The sequence below is a fragment of the Jaculus jaculus genome, chromosome 5 (genome assembly GCF_020740685.1).
Source record: "Jaculus jaculus isolate mJacJac1 chromosome 5, mJacJac1.mat.Y.cur, whole genome shotgun sequence".
Taxonomy (NCBI): domain Eukaryota; kingdom Metazoa; phylum Chordata; class Mammalia; order Rodentia; family Dipodidae; genus Jaculus; species Jaculus jaculus.
In genome coordinates this window covers 81,235,170-81,254,555 of record NC_059106.1, presented here as the reverse complement: position 1 = coordinate 81,254,555, position 19,386 = coordinate 81,235,170, and the positions used below count along the sequence as shown (strand labels likewise).

General features: G+C 46.2%; 1 protein-coding gene and 1 pseudogene across 6 annotated transcripts in view; both read right to left on the bottom strand.

Moving 5' to 3' along the window:
- Positions 1-19,386, bottom strand: part of Eri3 (ERI1 exoribonuclease family member 3) — a 163,486-nt gene that overhangs the window by 60,168 nt on the left and 83,932 nt on the right. For all 6 annotated transcript variants that reach the window (XM_045150816.1, XM_045150814.1, XM_045150815.1 and 3 more), the window contains one exon: positions 16,670-16,742. In XM_045150816.1, the coding sequence (XP_045006751.1) occupies positions 16,670-16,742 (73 nt within the window). The remainder of the gene's footprint in view (positions 1-16,669; positions 16,743-19,386) is intronic.
- Positions 11,859-13,194, bottom strand: LOC105944909 (annotated as a pseudogene).

Below are 19,386 nucleotides of genomic sequence, written 5' to 3'. Positions count from 1 at the left end.
CTGTCCACAAGTATGTGACAGAGCCAGGAGGTGTGTATGACTCTGTGCTCCACTGGGTAGCCAGGCAGCCTCATCAGGGCTGAGGGCAGGCAAAACTGGGAGAATAGCATTAAGCTCACCTTCCCCATGCTCACATTAACTCTGGCAGGAACTTACTCCTAGCTCCTGCCCAAAGATTCCTCTCTCTTACCCCAAGCTCTTCTCCTTGAGGCCTGCTCATCTCTGAGGGTCAGTACCAACACAAAAGGGTTGGCACATAATGCTCTTGCCTCATCCTCAGGGCAACTCTAGGATGAGGGTATTACATTTCTTGTTTTAGATATTTTTTATTAATTTTCAGTTTAATTTAATTGAGAGAAAGAGGCAGATAGAAAGAGAAAGAATGGGCATGCCAGGGCCTCTAGCCACTGCAAAAGAATTCCAGATGCATGTGCCACCATATGCACCTGGCTTAGATGGATACTGGAGAACTGAACCTGGGTCCTGAGGCTTCACAGGCCAGAACCTTAACTACTAAGCCATCTCTCCAGCCCCACATGTCTTTAGATAAGATTCTGAGGCTCAAAGTTATGTGACTCTTCTAAAACTCCACTATTAGTAAGCATAGAGCCAAAACCCTAAGCTAGGCTTCCTGGACTTCACAGTCTTTGTTCTATGGGTCAAGTATACATCATTTTCAATGGGTCTAGAGAGGGACAGGCTCCAGCCCACACAGCTTGTTGGTAGTGATGTCAGTATTCACCTGACCCACTGGGCTCCAAAGAGTTCTTTTCTCGCACAATGTTCTCTGGCCTGTGAGCTGTACCCCCACCTCCCCAAGGCCCAGTATGGACTGTGCAGTATGGACACCGAGTGAACATAGCCACACTCCTTTCCAAGATTATAAAGATAATACAATTAATCTATTTCAAGCCAACAAAAACCCCCTTCATTGTGCTGTATCATGTGCTTCTTTACCACCATCTACCCTAAACACAGTTCCAAATCCTCAGAGGGAAAGGGTGTCCATCAAGCTCTCTGACATCACTAAGAGCTCTCCCATGAAAATCACCTGATACTTGGCCATAAACTAGCCAAAGAAAAGAGTTTTTGATGGTATGGATAACTGTCCAAAGGCAACTATAGCACAAAAGACACAATCCCTTCCAGGACTATAGTTGCAGGAATGCTAAGGACAAGCACAGTCTGAAGCAAAGAAGATTCAAGTACAGGCTTCTAGAAGAGAAGGAAAGAAGGAGGGAGGAGGAGAAAGAGGAGGAGGGAAGGGAGGGAAGGAGGAAGAAAGGGAAGGAGAGAGGGAAGAAGGTAGGGAAGAAGGAAGGAAGGGAGGGAGGAAGAGAGGAGGGAAGAAAAGAAGGAGGAAGGGAGGAAGGAGTGTGTTGTTGGGCAGGGAACTGGGGGAATTGAATTTCTGTCTTTCCTACCCTTACCAACTCCTTGACCTTGCCTACCTAAGACACACAGTGTGGGGAAAAGAGCACGCTTGACTTCAATTGAAGTCCTAGCTTCATCTCTCTCGCCTATGTTCCCTTAATGCAAAGAGCTAAATCTCTCTAAGCCCATTTGTCTGAGAAACAGAAATCCTACACACATCTTGCCAAAATAGGCCTGGACATTGGATAGATTCAGTAGATGCTGGTCAAAGCCTAAGGCAGGTTAGCATCCAGTGTTGGGCACCGAAAATAAAGAGACAGCTTGTAGACAGATCTCAAAGACCTCATAGGGTACTAGGAAACATAAATGTATACGAACATAGTCTATGCTTAGAACAAAGTTTTGAAGCCCTACAAGGGAGGAAGCGACTGACTCTTCTACCAGAGGTGGGATGTCACAGAAGGGCTCACACAAAAGGGTTCTGAAGGATGAACAGGAGTCTTCCCTACACTCTGAAAGGGGAAATTAATGGAAGGGAACAGCCTAAGCAAAGTGATGCTGTCATGCATACTTGAAAAGCAGCAAGAAATCTGTGATGTTGGGTGGCAGGGGGAGAGGGGACAGGAACTATGAGATGGAGATATTGCATTGAGCTAGATTATCCAGGCCCTTGGCATCTTGCTCAAGAGAAAGGATGGGACCAAGCCTTCAATACCTACCCTCTTGGCTCTAGTAGTCTTTCTGTCAAAATAAGCACCCTGCAATCACACCCTTTCCTGTGCCTTTGATTTAAGAGTTCCTCTCCTGGCCCTGACAGTAAGGCATTTCTGTCCCACAGATTATAACTCACTCTGGGCTATTATTCAGCTCCCCAGCCCTGGCCCTGCTGCAGTTAGTCCAAACATAATATCCTTCATGCATATATTATCTGTCTCCCTATTATCTGGAATCATTTCGGAATTAAATTTCAGTCCTGCAATATTGGCTTCAGGAGCGGCGCGCTTTATGGGCTAGTCAAAGGTTAGAATACCAATCAAAATAACAGTGCCGATGCAGCGAGACATTTTAATATTCCAAAACCCGGTAATTGTAAAAGGACATAATATTTTTTCCCTGATTACCCCAAAGGCAACACATGTTAACAAGGCAAGGGAAGGAGTGAAAGAAATTTCAGAGTTCAGACAGCTGTAAGACATATTTAAAGGAAAAGCCCAGGCTGGGCACTACACCATGGGGGCAGGGAGATGAGAAGAAAAGAGACATTCCCTCTGGCTCTGGCAACCCACACCTAACAGAGCACTATCCTCCCACCCCTACCTGTGGACCATATGTCAAGAGCTGGGCCTTAGGCCCAGGTAGTGCAGAGAATAGGGTAAGAGGTGAAGAACTCAGCATTTGGAGTTTAGAGGCCTGGGTTCTAATTTTAGCTCAGGTTCAGCAGCCTCCTGTTTCTGCACCATACATACAGCAGATCATCAGGCTGTTCCCTCCTCACTGTTTCTGACCTCATGCCCGTGCTGTGCCTGTGCCCCACCCCTCCTAATTCCCACATGGTGCTCTGGGTCTGGGTGCCAGCCTAAACTGTCCAGTGCCCCACGGGTACTGCTCTGCTCTTGGATGACAGTCCTATCACCTCTGACCCCGCTCAGTGGCTGAGTGCAATGCAGACTCAGCACTGTAGGCCTTCTACGCAGTTGACTATGTCTCTTAACTCTCATTTGGGGTTTCTTCTTGTTTTTCCCAAATTAGCTTCCAGAAAGACCTAGTTCTAGAAGGGCTCTGTGGCTGTACCATGCAGCCAGTCTTCTACAGAATCTGAATTTTTGGCTGCCTGTCACTTAACAGCTTTATCCCCACAGCTCCAAAACAGTGACCTGACAGCAGAGTTTGGGATCTCTCATGCCTGATGGCTTCCTAGCTAGCTTGGCCCCACACACAAGAGCCTCCAATCTGTGTCATTCCGACCTGCTGACCTGCCTATGGCCCCCAGCAAAGAACTTCATTAAGGCTGAAAATTTATTCCTCCATAAGCCCTTAATTTATTACTACTCTGATTGGGACTCTGAATGCTCCAAGGTCAGGAAAAGTCGCACTCAATTGCAGACATCAACACTCCCTTTAGCAGTTTGTCTAGCTGTCCCTCCCTGGGGGTGGGGGACAACAGAATGTTTCTTGAAGAGACTCAAAAATGTCTTCTCTTCCTCCTCACTTTCAACAGCTGGTCCCAAGTTTACTCTTGAATTACACAGAAGTTGTGGCAGGGCAAAGGAAAACTGGAGCAGCAATCTCATACTGGTACATCTGGCTCTATTCATCTAGGTAGTGCCAGGCCCTGCAAACTGCCAGACGTAACGGACTAGCTCTGTCTGCTAGATGCAGGATCCTTATACGGCTGCCTGCTTACTTCCCCCAAACTCACCCAGTCAGGCTGAGGCATAAAAGAAGATTCCTAGCAATTTGTAAGTACATGTACACACACCTGCATGGCTTGGTCTGTATACACAGCATTGTTTATGTATGTGCAGGCATGCATCTGTACATTCATTTATACATGTGTTCCCATGCACATACAGTAGTTAAACCACATTTTATTTACTTTTTAGGTTTTTTGAGGTAGGGTCTCACTCTAGCCCAGGCTGACCTGGAATTCACTATGTAGTCTCAGGGTGGCCTCAAACTCTTAAGAGATCCTCCTACCTCTGCCTCCCAAGTGCTGAGGAATTCTCAGGATGGCTTCAAAGTCATGGCAATCCTCCTACCTCTGCCTCCCAAGTGCTAGGATTAAGGCATGTGCCACCATGCCCAGCTGCTACCCAAGCCCAGACTAGCCTCAAACTTGCTTTGTAGCCTTGAACTGATCCTCCTATACCACCATGCTTGAATCAAAAAAAAAAAAATTTTTTTTGGTAGCTCAGGCTGGCTTGCAGTCATCCTCTTGCCTCAGCTGCCTGAGTGTTGGATTACAGGTGGGAGCCATCGTGCCCAGGTAGACATCTCTAGCCCCGCTAATCTGGCATGCTCAGCTATACCTGCTACATCTATTCCTTATCTTAGTAGGACCTGTCTACCTATTACATCTATTCCCCATCTTAGTTGGCCCTGTCTACTATTTTTTTGGAGGTAAGGTCTCTCTCTAGCCCCGGCAGACCTGGAATTCACTATGTAGCTTCAGGTGGCCTTGAATTCACAGCAATCCTCCTACCTCTGCCTCCCGAGTCCTGGGATTAAAGGCATGCACCACCACACCTGGCCCTGTCTACCTTTTAATATCCATTAGCTTTAATATCTAGCTTAGATTCCATACCCTATCTTGTCAACTGCTGTCTTGATAATGCTTAGACTAACTGTTCCTTGTATCACAACTCATGGAAAGTTTCCATCCTGTACGAATTTAAGTCTACTTTCTACATGCCCACAGCCAAGCAGCTGAGCTCTACTAAAGAAAAGACAGTCTTCTCAAAAGAGTGGCTCCACCATGACTTGGTATCATCAGCCCAACTGGACCTTCAACACTGCTTAGAACTACTGCTGTTCTTCTCAAATCAGCCCATATATCTATTCTTTATTAAAGTGACAGCTGCACTCTTCTACCTTCTGTGAAACCACCCCTCTCCCAGCCTTCCTCTATTAGTTAACCACAAATGGCTCACTTTCTGTCTCACAAGAGAATGTAATGTCATTAGATGGGAACTACGTCGACTTGCCATCACCAAACCTGCAAGCCTGTCTCCATGAGTCCGCACTCAACCTCTCCTTTCCTCCATCATGACCAAAGGGTGTGTGTGTGTTGGGGGCAGGGGGCTCTTCTTCCCAAAAGAGTGCCAGTTTTGGGAACCTGGGTTTTCCCATCTCCTTTCACCTTCTTGTAAGCCTCCCTACTACTCCCTCTCACTTTTTCTCTAACAGGTCCTACAAACAAACACAAACATCTTCCATCTCAAAAAGCAAGGGCTGGAGAGATGGCTTAGTGGTTAGTGGTTAAGACACTTGCCTGAAAAAACCAAAGGACACAGGTTTGTTTTCCAGAACCCATGCAAGCCAGATGCACAAAGTAGCACATGCATCTTCAATTTGTTTCCAGTGGCTAAAAGCCCTGGTGCACCCATTCCCTCTCTGTCTCTCTCTTCCTTTCTCTCAAATAAATAAAAATTTAAAACTCAAAACCCACATTTGCCCCACAAGGGCTATATCACAGTTCTTGCCCCTTCTCTCTTCTTCAGTCACATTTCTTAAAAAGTTAAAACTTCTTTTCTTGTGTTTTATGTCCCAAATCACTGTTTGTCCATCTTTATCATACAGTCACAAGTTTGTACTACAGTTGCTAAGGTCCATGTTACTAAGTCCTGTGCCCACATTTCAGTCTTGGCATTATGTAATCCTCTCAGAACTAAAAATGCCATGTTACCCTATTTCTGGAATATCATACTCTCATGGCCCCTCTGTCTCTCTACCATGAACAGTCGAACAAAAAAACTAAGTTCTACTCTTGCCCCATGCTGGAGAAAAAGCAATGAGCACATTTTAGTGCCACTCTATGCCTTGGTTTCTCAACCTCACAGCACTGCTGTGAGGATTAAGTAATGTAGGTAGATAACAGTGTCAAGCCCAGTGCTATCCTAACAAATATAACACATGCTACATATGAAACCAGAAGGTTTCTTTTTTTGGTTTTTTTCAAGGTAGGGTCTCACTCTAGCTCAGGCTGACCTGGAATTCACTATGTCGTCTCAGGGTGGCCTCAAACTCATGGTAATCCTCCTACCTCTGCTTCCCGAGTGCTGGGATTAAAGGCATCCACCACTATGCACAGCTGAAATCAGAAGTTTTATAGTGGCCACATTAAGAATATAAAACTTGAAATTATTTTAGTATATTTTGTTCATTAATATATCAATATATTATTTCAACATGTAACCAATATAAAAATTATGAGATCTTTTGCCTTTTCATACTATGTTTGAAACCTAACGTGTAAATTAATACTTATAACACCCTTCAATTAAAAAGCTAAATCTAAGCTAGGCACGGTGGTGCACGCCTTTAATCCCAGCACTCAGGAGGCAGAGGAAGGAGGATCAACATGAGTTCGAGGCCACCCTGAGACGACATAGTGAATTCCTGGTCAGCCTGGGCCAGAGTGAGACTCTACCTTTAAAAAAACAAAACAAAAAAAAAAAGCTAAGTCTTAGGTTGGAGAAATGGCATAGCAGTTAAGGTGCTTACATGCGACACCTAAAGACCCATGTTCAACTCTCCAGGTCCCATGTAAGCTACATATACAAGGTGAAGCAAGCATGCAAGATCAAACATGTGCACAAGGTGGCACATGCATATGGAGTTTGAATGCAGTGGCTGGACCACGCTGCCCCAATTCTGTCTCTCTCTCTCTCTCTCTCATTAAAAAAAATAATAATTACAGGGCTGGAAGGATGGCTTAGCAGTTAAGGCATTTGCCTGCAAAGCCAAAGGACCTCAGTTTGATTCCCCAGGACCCACGTAAGCCAGATGTACAAGGTGGTACATGCATCTGGAGTTTGTTTGCAGTGGCTAGAGGCCCTGGCATGCCCATTCTCTCTCTGCCTCTTTCTCTCTCTCAAATAAATTGAAAAAATATATTTTAAAAAGTTACAAAAAACTTAAATCTTTACCAGAAATAATCTATATTTAGATTCATGCAATTAACAGTTTGAAATGTAGAGTTATAGCACTTGTGAGGCAGAGGTAGGAGGATCCCTGTGAGTTCGAGACCAGCCTGGGACTACAGAGTGAGTTCCAGATCCGCCTGGGCTAGAATGAGACTCTACCTTGAAAAACAAAAACAAACAAAAAGTAGAATCACTAATTCAAGTGGTTCTAAACATACTTAGTCTCTCAAGAAGTTTTTAATATTTAATTAATTAATTTGAGGGGGGGGGCAAAGAAAGAATGGGCAAGCCAGGGCCTCTAGTCACTGTGAATGAACTCCAGACACATGTGCCACCACGTGAATCGGGCTAACTTGAGTGCTAGGGAATTGAACCTGGGACCTTAAGCTTTGCAGGCAAGCATCTTAACCACTAAGCCATTTCTCCAGCCCAAGGAACTTTTTTTGTTTATTTTGTTTTTGGTTTTTCAAGGTAGGGTTTTGCTCTGGTCCAGGCTGGCCTGGAATTCACTCTGTAGTCTCAGGCTGGCCCTGAATTCACAGCAATTCACCTACCTCTGCCTTCTGAGTGCTGGGATTTAAGGCATGCACCACCATACCCAGCTGCTACCCAAGGAATTTTTTAGTTTAGATTAACATTAAATAAAAATTAAGAAGTATTCTTCAATCATACTAGATACGTTTCAAGCAATCTATGGCCACATCTACTAGTATATACTTTCTTGGACAGAACAGGTATTGGAGACCATCATCTCCAAACTTCACACTGAAAGTGTGTGTGTGTGTGTGTGTGTGTGTGTGTTTTCAATGTAGGGTCTTACTCTAGCTTAGGCTGACCTGGAATTCACTATGTAGTCTCAGGGTGGCCTTGAACTCACAGCAATCATGAATGGATTAATGCCTTTATTGCAAAAGGAGGTTATTATAATAGTGGGGTATGACCCTCTTTTTCTGTGTCATTGGAAGCCTTCCACCACATATGATACAGCCAGAAGGTCCTGGCTTCTGGATCATGGGCATTCCAGTCTGAAGAAATGTGAGCCAAATAAACTCCTATTGTTTATAGCCGACCCAGTCTGTGGTATTCTGTCTCAGAAAGTAGACTGAGACAATGGGTCTAGCACATAATATGTAACAAATAATAACTATTACTATTAGAGACTACTTGTTCTTATTCTATATTTCTGACTGATCTTCTAGCTCCAAATATTGGTGTTTCTTTTCTTCCCACCCTTATACTCTTCCTTGGCAATGCCATGCATTTCCATGCTTTCACTGCCATTCATATACTTGTAACTTCTCCAAATCACTATCTCTTGTCCAGGCCTCACCCTGGAGGCCCAGGGTTACATATTCAACTACCTCCTCAATAGATTCACAAGAAAGTCTCAAAGACATCTATCCTTAACATATGATAACATCATAAACCCGGGGTTCACCATGGCCTCTTCTTTCATTCCCAACCTTCACTGTCAACTAATCACTATTTCCTTCCGATTATACTGTCAGCAATGTCATAACACTCATTTTGAAAGAACAAATTTGTTTCAGTGTAACTGACATACTAAAGAATAACTTAGTACATTGTAAATTCTGCATTAGTTTATATGTCACTTCTCCTAAAAACATGCCAGATGTCATAATGTGTGCCTATAATCTCAGCACTTGGGAGGTAGATGTAGGAGGATTCTGAGTCCCAGGTCAATTTGTGCTATGCAGGGAATAGAGGAGTTCCAGGCCAGCCTGGCTTACATAGTGAGACCCTTTCTTAAAAACAAACAAACAGGGTTAGAAAGAATGCTTAGCAGTTAAGGAACTTACCTGCAAAGCCTAAGGACCCAGGTTTGTTTCTCCAGGTCCCACGTAAGTCAGATGCACATGGTGGCACATGCATCTGGAGTTCATCTGCAGTAACTAGAGGCCCTGGAATGCCCATTTTCTCCCTCCCTCCCTCCCTCCCTCCCTCCTTCCCTCTCTCTCTCTCTCTCTCTCTGTTTCTAATAAATAAAAATAAAAACTTGGGCTGGAGAGATGGCTTAGCAGTTAAGTGCTTGCCTGTGAAGCCTAAGGACCCCAGTTCAAGGCTCAATTCCCCAGGACCCATGCACTAGGGAGCGTATGTGTCTGGAGTTTGTTTGCAGTGGCTGGAAGCCCTGGCGCGCCCATTCTCTCTCTGTATCTGTCTTTCTGTGTCTGTTGCTCTCAAATAAATAAAATGAACAACAACAAAAAAAGATAGGTTGAGTTTAAAAAAAAATGAAAACTTTATGGGGTGGAGAGATGGCTTAGCAGTCAAAGTACTTGCTTAAGGACCCAGGTTCAATTTCCCAGTGCCCATGTAAGCCAAATGCACATGGTGGTACATGCATCTGAGGTTCATTTGTAGTGGCTGGAGGTCCTGACATGCCAATTCTCATTCTCTCCGTCTCTCTTCACTTACAAAACTTAAAAAAAAAAAAAAGTACAGGAAGCTAAGCTGAACATGGTGGCAGACACCCTTAATCCCAGCATCCCAGCGGAGGTAAGAGGATCAACATGAGTTCGAGGTTAGCCTGGGGCTACAGAGTAAGTGCCAGGTAAGCCTGGACTGGACTAGAATGAGACCCTGCCTTAAAAAGGGGAAAAAACAAAACAAAACAGGAAACTAAACAAAACTGAGCAGAGCTGTGTTAAACTATACAAAAGGCATATACCTGAAACACCCAATAGCTTCCCAGGTCACCATATGTGTCACAAGCTGACACTTCTACATGTATTTCTACACGTAATCCTTAAATCTTTTCTAGGGTAAAGTGCTATACACTTATTATGGTATTTATGTATTTTTAAGTATTTTTTATTTATTTGAAAGTGAAAATGGGTGTTCCAGGGCCTCTTGCCACTGCACACAAACTCCAGGTATATGCACCACTGTGCATCTGGCTTTACATGGGTTCTGGGCAATTGAATTTGGGCCATCAGGCTTTGCAAGTAAGCGCCTTTAACTGCTGAGCCATCTCCCTGGCCAGAGTATTTATGTGTTTCTTAATTGTTGAACCATAAAACTATGGTACCATTTTAATTAGATTCTTAATACTTTTACATGTCACTGATGATGCTTTTGCATGTTGTAGTCCTAAGCACATTTTTATTACATAACTTTCTTTAGCATAAAGACAATTTTTAAAAAAATATTTTATTTGAGAGAAAGGGAGGACAGAGAGAAAAAAATATATATATGGATACACCAAGGCCTCCTGTGCTGCAAATGAACTCCAGACACATGTACCACTTTGTGCATCTGACTTTACACGGGTACTAGGGAAGTGAACCCAGGCCATCGGGCTTTGCAAGTAAGCAACTTTAACTGCTAAGTCATCTCTCCAACCCACTGTTTTGTTTTTTTTGAGATAGAATCTCATCATGTAGCCCCGGTTGGCCTGGAATTTTGTGGCCCAGACTGGCTTTGAACTCAAAGCAATCCTGTCTCAGCTTTCCAACAGCAGGGAATATAGGCATGGGCCACCATGACCAACTAGTACAGGAATTTTTTTTTTTTTTCACAACCCAAAGGAACGTCCTTTATTTGCAAGTGTGTCACAATCTTCAGTAATCCTGAGGGAGTCTTACTGTTTTCTCTAGATTTTACTCACTTTACAGCCAGTTTAGGAAACATGTATCCTGATTCCATACATTATGTGCTATGAGTACAGTGCTTACAAATTACTTACAAAAATAAAACTGACCTCCCTGAAGAGAAGGGTGCCTGAAGGGAAAATAAAGACAGGAAAATCAGAATTCGAACCCATCTAACAATTGTAAAGAACTTATTATGCGTCAGGCACCATCAACTTTACTTCAACTTGCTCATTTCATTTTCCAAAGATGGCTAAGCCATCTAATAGCATTTCCACGGCGCAGTGAATGAAGGAGCGGAAGCCCAATGAGGTGCAGTGGCTCGTCCAGGGCAATCCAGCAAGTGGCAGGAATTTGGGGATCTTAGTCCAGGTGCCAAGCTCTTAATCGTTACACAAGTCAGCTTCCCCAGCTCTGTCACTAGCTAGTCATACGAGTTTAGGTAGGTCATGCCTGTGCCCCTGGGGCCTCAGTTTCTGTGCTTGCCAGGGAAAGAAACGTGCTGGGAATTTAAGGTCGCTTCCGGGTCCTAACACCGCAAGTTACTGGAAGGGCAGCGGAGGAGTTCAAGCTGGGGGCCCAGCAGGCTGTGGCCAGGGCCTCTGAACTGCCACCTCAGTCCTGCAGTTCAGGGAGGCTCCGGGCCCCGAACGGCGCGCTGAGCATCCTAAGGTGCACCGTGCCAACCGCGCGGCCAGCCCCGCCCGAGCCCTGAGCCCCGAGCCCCGGAGTTACCTGTCCATTACATCCAGGTGCGGATAATCGGCCCCCGAGTCTAGCATCCGGACACACTCGGCCCCTAGGTTGGCCAGGTCGCTGTTGAGGATGGACGGGCCAATCTTGCAGCCCGACGCCATGGTGTCGGTTCCCCAAAGCAAGTTAGCGCACGAGAACCCGGGCCGGCGCAGGCGTCACTCCGACCTGCCGGGCGCTCACCTTAGAGCCCGCCCCTGCCCCGGCTGTCTTCCGGACTCTCAGGATTTTTTTTTAATGGTTCTTTTTTTAAAAAAATTTATTAGCATTTTCCATGATTATAAAAAAAATCCCATGGTAATTCCCTCCCTCCCCCCCCACACACCGAGGAATCAGGACAGATCGGGAGGGTGGCCCTTCTAACAGCGTGAGGTGGCCTTGTGGCAGATGGAGGGCTTCCCAGGCTGCCCTGGAAGGGGTCAGTCCTCTCCCTTCAGACACTCCACCCTTGGTCGTTCTCCCCCCCCCCCCATCACTTTCTGTGCTTCTCCATTTTCTCCAGGGTCTTGTTGGAATCGGCAGGACTCTGGTCCCCGGGGTTCGTGTAGGACTTGTCCACGGTGACCAGGGCTTCCTTGATGTAATTCTGCATGGCAGACACGGCGGCATAGATGGCCTGGCTGCCAAAGCCCTGTGTGATCAGGCTGAAGTGGGACAAGCAGTTCTGAATGTTCGTCTCCAGGACCGGGGCGGGCCTGCTGTTCCCGTTCGGCGTGCGGTCCTGGTGGAGGTCTGTGAATTCTTTACACACTTGCTGGGCTGCCAGCAGCATGCTCTTCCTTGTGGCCATCTCGTTGCGTCCCCCAGGTGAGGTCTTGTTAAATACTTGGCCACCACTTTACTAGGAAACTCTGCTTCACAAACGTAAGCAAAGTCCCGGGCCAAGTGGACAGCTTCACCTTCCACAAGGGACGTCAGCAGGGTGACATGGGCAGCTTTCAGTCTCCCGGCAGGAAGGTTCAACCCAATCTTATCCAACTTCTCCAGCAAGGACCGGCCTCCATTTTTCGATTTTGCTCTTCTGAGAACCCCACCCAGGAGCGAGGCATTTAAGCATTCAGGTGGTGACAATCGCCTCTGCACCTCAGCCACGGTGACTGTATGTGGAGCTGAGTAAAGACAATCTTCCAGGGACAGAACAGAAGACCTCGCTGGGGTTCATCACAGTTCCCACCAGCTCCTTCTGACAGGGGAGGCTCAGAGGGCTCTTGGTCATACAGATGGGTCCTGTACCTCCTCCATGGGATGCGCCATGTCGTGCAGCCCCAGGTTCTCGGCCAGGCCCGCATCAAGAGTGTGCGCGTGTGGCAGCAGCAGGTCGGAGCAGCGGTATGGCAGCAGCAGGTCGGAGCAGCGGTATGGCAGCAGCAGGTCGGAGCAGCGGTAGGCCGCGCTCACCGAGCTGCCCTCCATCCCGGAGAGGTCGGGCAGCAGGCCCGCCGGGCGACCGTGGTGTGAGGGCAAGCCCGCCGCCCCTTCCTGGCTGGCCCGGCCAAGCCTGCGGCTGGCTGCCGGTGGGCACGGGCTGGTGCAGGGAGTTGATGGCTGCGGCGTAGGCTTCGCCCAGGTGAGAGTAAGGGTTGGCCGACTGCGAGTAGGCCAGCTGCTGGTGGGGCGGTGGGAAGTAGGGCGGCGGCTGGTACGGCGACCCCGCTGTGCGACAAGGGCGGCGCAGGGCTGTACAGGTGCTGGTCCGCTGAGGAGAGGTGCGGGGGGATGCGCGGGTTCCCATTGCTGCCCGCGTCGTGGCGATCCTGAGCTCCCATGCCCGAGGCGTTCCTTGCTGCCAAGTCCGAACCCCAGGCCATGGGCCTGGAAAGGGCCTGGAAGGGACCCGGGGCGGTGCTGCCGGGAGCTCAGATGGGACTGCGGCTCACTCCAGGCCGGGCGCGCTAGCTCATCGGCCCGCACGTGGTGCAGCGGCACGCCAAAAGGCTAGTACAGGAATTTTTAGGAACTTATATATTGCATATTATAGCATAATCGACTATACCATTCAACATTCTACAACCCACCCACTTTTCTACCTTCCCACCACTATCAGTCTAATCCAAGTAATTGTCATCTTCCATTTGGACTACAGCAATGGTTTATCATTTATTTATTTATCTGAGAGAGAACAGAAGGTGGGGGAGAGAAAGTATGGTATGTCAGGGCCTCTTGCTGCTACAAACTCCTGATACATGCAACACTTTGTGTATCTGGCTTTTATGTGATGTGGGTACTGGGGGAACTGAACCCAAGCAAACTTTCTTTACTGTAGGATCCACAACTGCTTAGTGTTGCTGAACATAAGTAAAGTTATTTGTTCAACGTCTACTTTTTGTTACATTCCTAGAACCTAGCACGGTACCTGGCACACAGAAAACATTCCAGAACATCTGCGTTTTTAAAAAATATTTTATTTATTTATTTGAGAGAAAGAGAGAAGGAAAAAATGGGTGTGATAGGGCCTCTAGCCACTGCAAACAAACTCCAGATGCATATGCCACCTTGTGCAGCTGGCTTTATATGGGCACTATGGAATCAAACCTGGGTCCTTTGGTTTTGCAGGCAAGTGCCTTAACTATTAAGCCATCTTTCCAGCCCCAGAACATCTGCTTATTGGGTGAATATATGTGCATATTTTTATACTTGCACTTGTGTATTATTAGTATGTACACATAAATACGTTCACATCTATGTGTATTTCCAAGCATTTCTGCATGTGATTACACTTACATGAGCATGTACATACACATGTATGCATCTAATGGTATGTACACGCCCAAATATGAGTATGCAAATCTATTCTCCTAGCCCCTCAGTGACAGTTCTAACCTCCTGGAAGGAGCTGGGAGCAGGGCCTCAAGTCTTCTTTAAGCTGACAGCTCAATAAAGATCTGAGATCATTCAATGACATTCCAAATGTCAGCAAACACTGGCTTGTTCCACTCTGCTACAGGGGAAGTAGATGGAGATGGGAGATGTACAAATTTGGCTGTTTAAAAGTTACAAGATGCTCTTTCCTGATGTAGCCCCCACCATTTCTAAGGAGGGCAGCTGAGAGACATTTTGTTTCTTCTCAGATGAGAAGCCTTAGGAAATGGGAATGCTGACTGGGTCCCTGTTGCTCACTTACTTGCACACCTGGAATACAATGAAGCTGAAGGGTAGAGAACGGGGTTAGATCTTTTCCAGGCTTGCTTAGAAAATCTCACAAGAGGAAAGCACAAGGTCAGCTGGGAACAGGGTCCTCAATTTCCCCTTTCACTCCTTTCCTCCCTCTACAGCTTGGCAATTTGGTGGAGAACTAAGCTTAAGAGGTTCAAGATGGCCTGCAGCACCAAGGTGACCCTGAGTAGCACTGTTACTACATCAGTCAGATGCTCTCCTGCCTGTATGCCAAGGAACCTAGAGGCAAAGAGCTATCCACACACCAAAAACTCTAGTGAACTTCATGAGTAATTGTTCATGGTCAGTGCCTGCCTCGCCTGGCCGGCCCTTCACATTACATTTGCTGAGGTAGGCAAGCAGCCTCAGATGAGCTCTGACAGCTGGCACACTGTCTTCCAAGAAGCATGCCTACCCATAAAGGCAAGCCCAACTCCATCTAGGAGGGCTCTATGAAGCTAGTTCTCAAAGATGAGCTACGTGACTAGCAATGGCATATACTCTGTGCCCAGCTCTCCCTGGTCCAGGCACATAGGACACAAAAGAATCACTATGTCTCTGCTCAAGACGGACATGTCTGGAATCAACACACATGGACTAAGCTTCCCCTGAGAACTGAGATAGCAAGTCCAAGGAGCTTGAAGGCAAGAAAAGCCCAGAAGAAGTGATACCGAATTGAACCTTCAAGGAGAGGGAATAGACCCGATGATGATGAATGGCAAGACACTTCAGGCAGGGAGAAGGCCACAGGCCAAGGATCAGAGGTAGGACCAAGTCTAGCCTCCTCAGCCAAAGATGAGTAGTAAGTGGCAGAGATTCAACAGGAGAGGTAGAAGCCAAGGTGCAAAAGATCTGCACAAGGGGAAAGCAAAGCAGCTCACAAATGCTCAAATGCTACCACAAAGCATGGAACCAAGCCCACAGTTACCCTTAGCATGGACCAAACACTTTCAGAACTTGCTCTCCCACTGTTCTTTCATATACTTGCTTAGCTCTAGCTGCACACATCAAAAGCATGCTGTTGCTCTACCTGCCTAGAAAGTATTCTCCTCATCCTCCTCTTATCCATACCCCACCTTCCTTGATAGTCCTTTTTAAGACCCAAATCCTCATAATTCCTAGTCTGACTACTCAATGACTTTTTTAATTTTTATTTTATTATTATTAATTTTTTTTTTTGTCTTTTCCAGGTATGGTCTCACTCTAGCCCAGGCTGACCTGGAATTCACTATGTAGTCTTAAGGTGGCCTCGAACTCACAGCAATCCTCCTACCTCTGCCTCTGTGCTGGGATTAAAGGCTTGGCTTCTCTTGGGAGCTACTACCCTGGTCTCTAATATGCTCCCAGGTGGCCCGGGGGTAAGATCCTCAGGCTGTTTCAGAGTTGTCCTTATATCAGAATGAGTTATGCAGATCATTCTCCTAGCAGACTGGGCCCTGGAGCAAGAATCCTTCCAGAGCAGGGATCTGGGAAGCCTAATCCTTTCTTCTGCTTACCTTAGAAGCACAGCACACACCAGGAAAGTACTTTTCCAGCTAGAAAATTCATTCTCTACCAAGATACTTTCCTGCCTGGGAATGGCCCTTTGCAGCCCCCAGGCTCGTGCTAACTCTCTGGACCTGTAGTGCTACATCAGTGCCAGGCTCCTCTCCCTCCTCATGCCCCAACAAAACTAGGCTCTACTCTCTATGGTCATACTCTACTTGAGCAAGACTCTGCTGGGGCCAAGTGGAACCACAGCCAAATCCCTCCTCTCAAACGGAGGAGACCTGAGGCTCAGAGATGACACTTATGAGGACATCAAAGGAGAACACCTTCCCCAAAGTTCAGTTAGGACCATATTTCTCCTAATGAGAACATGGCTCAGCTTAGAGATTCAAATCTGACTGAGAACCCCGGAAAAATCTCTTTAACTAGAACTTTTGTGTCTGCCTGGTATATACCAAGTAAAGCTTCACCTGATCCTCAAGTGCCTTATCACCCCCAGAAATAACCTTTCAGTGCATATTAACCAGAGAAATAAGGGGTACTGAGAAAAGAGTGGAAAAGCAATGAGAAAGACAACAGACATGAGAGGGGAGCTCTGCAGTACAGGAGGACTAAAGGCCCCAGGTGAGGCTCAGACAGTACCTTTTTCAGATTAATCCACTGCTTGAAGTAATCTGCCACTGGCAATCCCAAATAATGGCACTGGCCTGGGAGCCTACAAGAAAAGGAAAAGAAAACAATTTGGATGCACACATGTCCCAGGTATGGAATCTTAAGTTACAAAGTTCAATAAAGTCTACATGACAAATAGACCTCAAAAGCTAATCCATCAGCATCTTAGGTCCCAACCCACCCAAGAAAGGGATCTCACCTCCAGCACCATGGACACTGTGCACAGAATGACACCTCAGATTTAAATGCTGAGTGCCTAGGGACACTATGCAGAATAATATCAGTAGCTACTATTTTCTACGACCTACAGTATAAGTGCCTTACTTACATCTTTTACATTTAATCTTCAAAGTGAAACTGTTGTCTATGTTTTATAGAGAAGAAAATGAAATTCAGAGAGGTTATCCAAAGGTAAAAAAAGTTATGCACAGCTATACAATAATAGTGCCTAAAACTGAACTCAGCTCTCTTTGACATCAGCCTATGCTCTGTCCAACATACCAGTCTGTTACTGCTTTGCTGGAGCAGAGAGGCAGATTCAAGCTAGGAAAAGAGAAAGAAAGAAAGTACATGGGATACAGAGATGGATGGGCAGGGGCTCAACTCACCCTTAAGTCTCTAGTGGCACATTTATTTCAGATAGGGAAGGGAACACACACAAAGATAGGAAAAAGTCAAAATTTAAGCCAAGGGGCTTAATTTTTTTTTCTTTTTTTTTCCCTTTCTTTAAATTGTAATGTACCAACCATTTTCCCTCTTATGATGATGCCATTTTACCCATGTAGATCAGATTACCAAATGTGTGGTACCTAACAAGAAGCAGCAACTTAAGGCCCAAAAAAACTTAACTGACTATAAGGAACCCAGTTTGTTCAGAGAAATGGATGACAAATGAAAATAATAATAGTAATGACCTTAAGTTGGAGTATAGGAACATGGAAAAGGAAGGATGGAAAAAGATATTACTAGAAAGATCAGCCAAGAAAAATCAGTGTTTTCTTCCTAAAAGAAATAGTCACAGGCAATGCAGTATCCAGAGGTGTTGTGATTTACCAAAATTGTCCTGGGGCAGCAAAACCAGTAAGCCAAAAAAACAAGGTAGAGGAAGTGGTTCTGTTTGTAGAGTGCTTGCCTAACATGGACAAAGCCCTGGGTTCCATCCCTGGCACCACATAAACCTGGTATGGTAGTGAACACGTGTAATCTAAGCCCTTAGGAGGTAGAGGTAGGAGGATCAGAAGTTCAAGGCTGGGGCTGGAGAGATGGCTCAACCATTAAAGGTACTTGCTTGCAAAACCTGAAGGTCTAGGTTCGATTCCCCAGATTTCCCAGTACCTAAATAAAGCCAGATGCACAAAGTGTCTGGAGTTTGTTTGCAGTGGCTGGAGGCCCTGGCATGCCATTTCTCTCCTCTCTCTCTCTCTCCTTGCAAGTAAATAAAATATATTTTTTAAAAGTTCAGCGGGAGTGGTGGCGCTCGCCTCTCATCCCAGGACTTGGGAGGCAGAGGTAGAAGGACTGCCATGAGTTCAAGACCACCGTGAGACTACAGAGTGAATTCCAGGTCAGCCTGGGCTACAGTGAAACCCTACCTTGAAAAACAAAACAAAACAAAAGTTCAAGGTCATCCCCAGCTATACAGGAATTTAAGGTCAGCCTGCACTACATGAGACCTAGGATCAAAAATTATAAAAAGCAAGGTGAGAATGGGCACACAAGAGCCTCTAATCACTGCAAATGAACTCCAGATGTATGCACCACCTTGTGCATCTAGCTTACATGGATCCTAGAGAATTGAACCTGGGTTCTTTGGCTTTGCAAGTAAGTTCCTTAGCTGCTTACACCATCTGTCTAGCCCTATCTCCCTTTCTAAACATGGGAATTGGGGGAAAGAATGGGAAGGGAGCAAGGGAAAAGGGGAAAAGGAAGGGGAGGAGGTCTTTCCAATTCTTCAGTCTGCTATTGCTTTCAGAGAGTTGGACACCAGGAGGTGAACAGTCCCCTGCCACATACTGTCCCCATCCCCGGGATGTACTATGCTGCCAACAGGTCCAAAGCAAGTGACCAGAGAGTAACATCTCTGAAATCATGAACAGAAATAAACCTTTTCTCTTTTTAAGTTGATTTTCGTGACCAAAAAAAAACAGGGCCCAGGAAGGGAAGCAGTGAAGCCCAAGTCAAAAGTTTGTAACTTGGTGCAGTGCAGTGGTTTGCATCCCGTGAAGTTCATATGCTGGTAACAGTGCCCACTGCAAGTGCTGAGAGGAGATTTCCAGTTCAGATGGTGGTGTACTAGCCATGCCAAAGCAGCCTAGGGGAGAAAGAAGCAGGAAAACACCACAGTACACTCTTCTACCAAAAGGTGAAGGTGTATAAGAAATTATCAACCACAGCAGAGAAGCAGGAGAGACCCAGAGCTTCCCAGAACCATACAACCAGCCAGAATCAGTTCCAGCGGCAGCACCCATCCTGGTCCCAGTCCCAGACTGTGAAGAGCTACACCCCTTCCTGAGCTACAGGAGCAGAACCCAGGTGAGGGGACTCTCCACTCATACCAGCCTCCTCACAAAGTCAAAAACCTGAAGGAGAAGACAGCAGGGACCAGCTGAGCAGCTCCTGAGGAAGAGGACCATAGGTACCAGCTATACAGCTCTGGTACAACTTCAGATACTCTCCTCAGCCTCTCC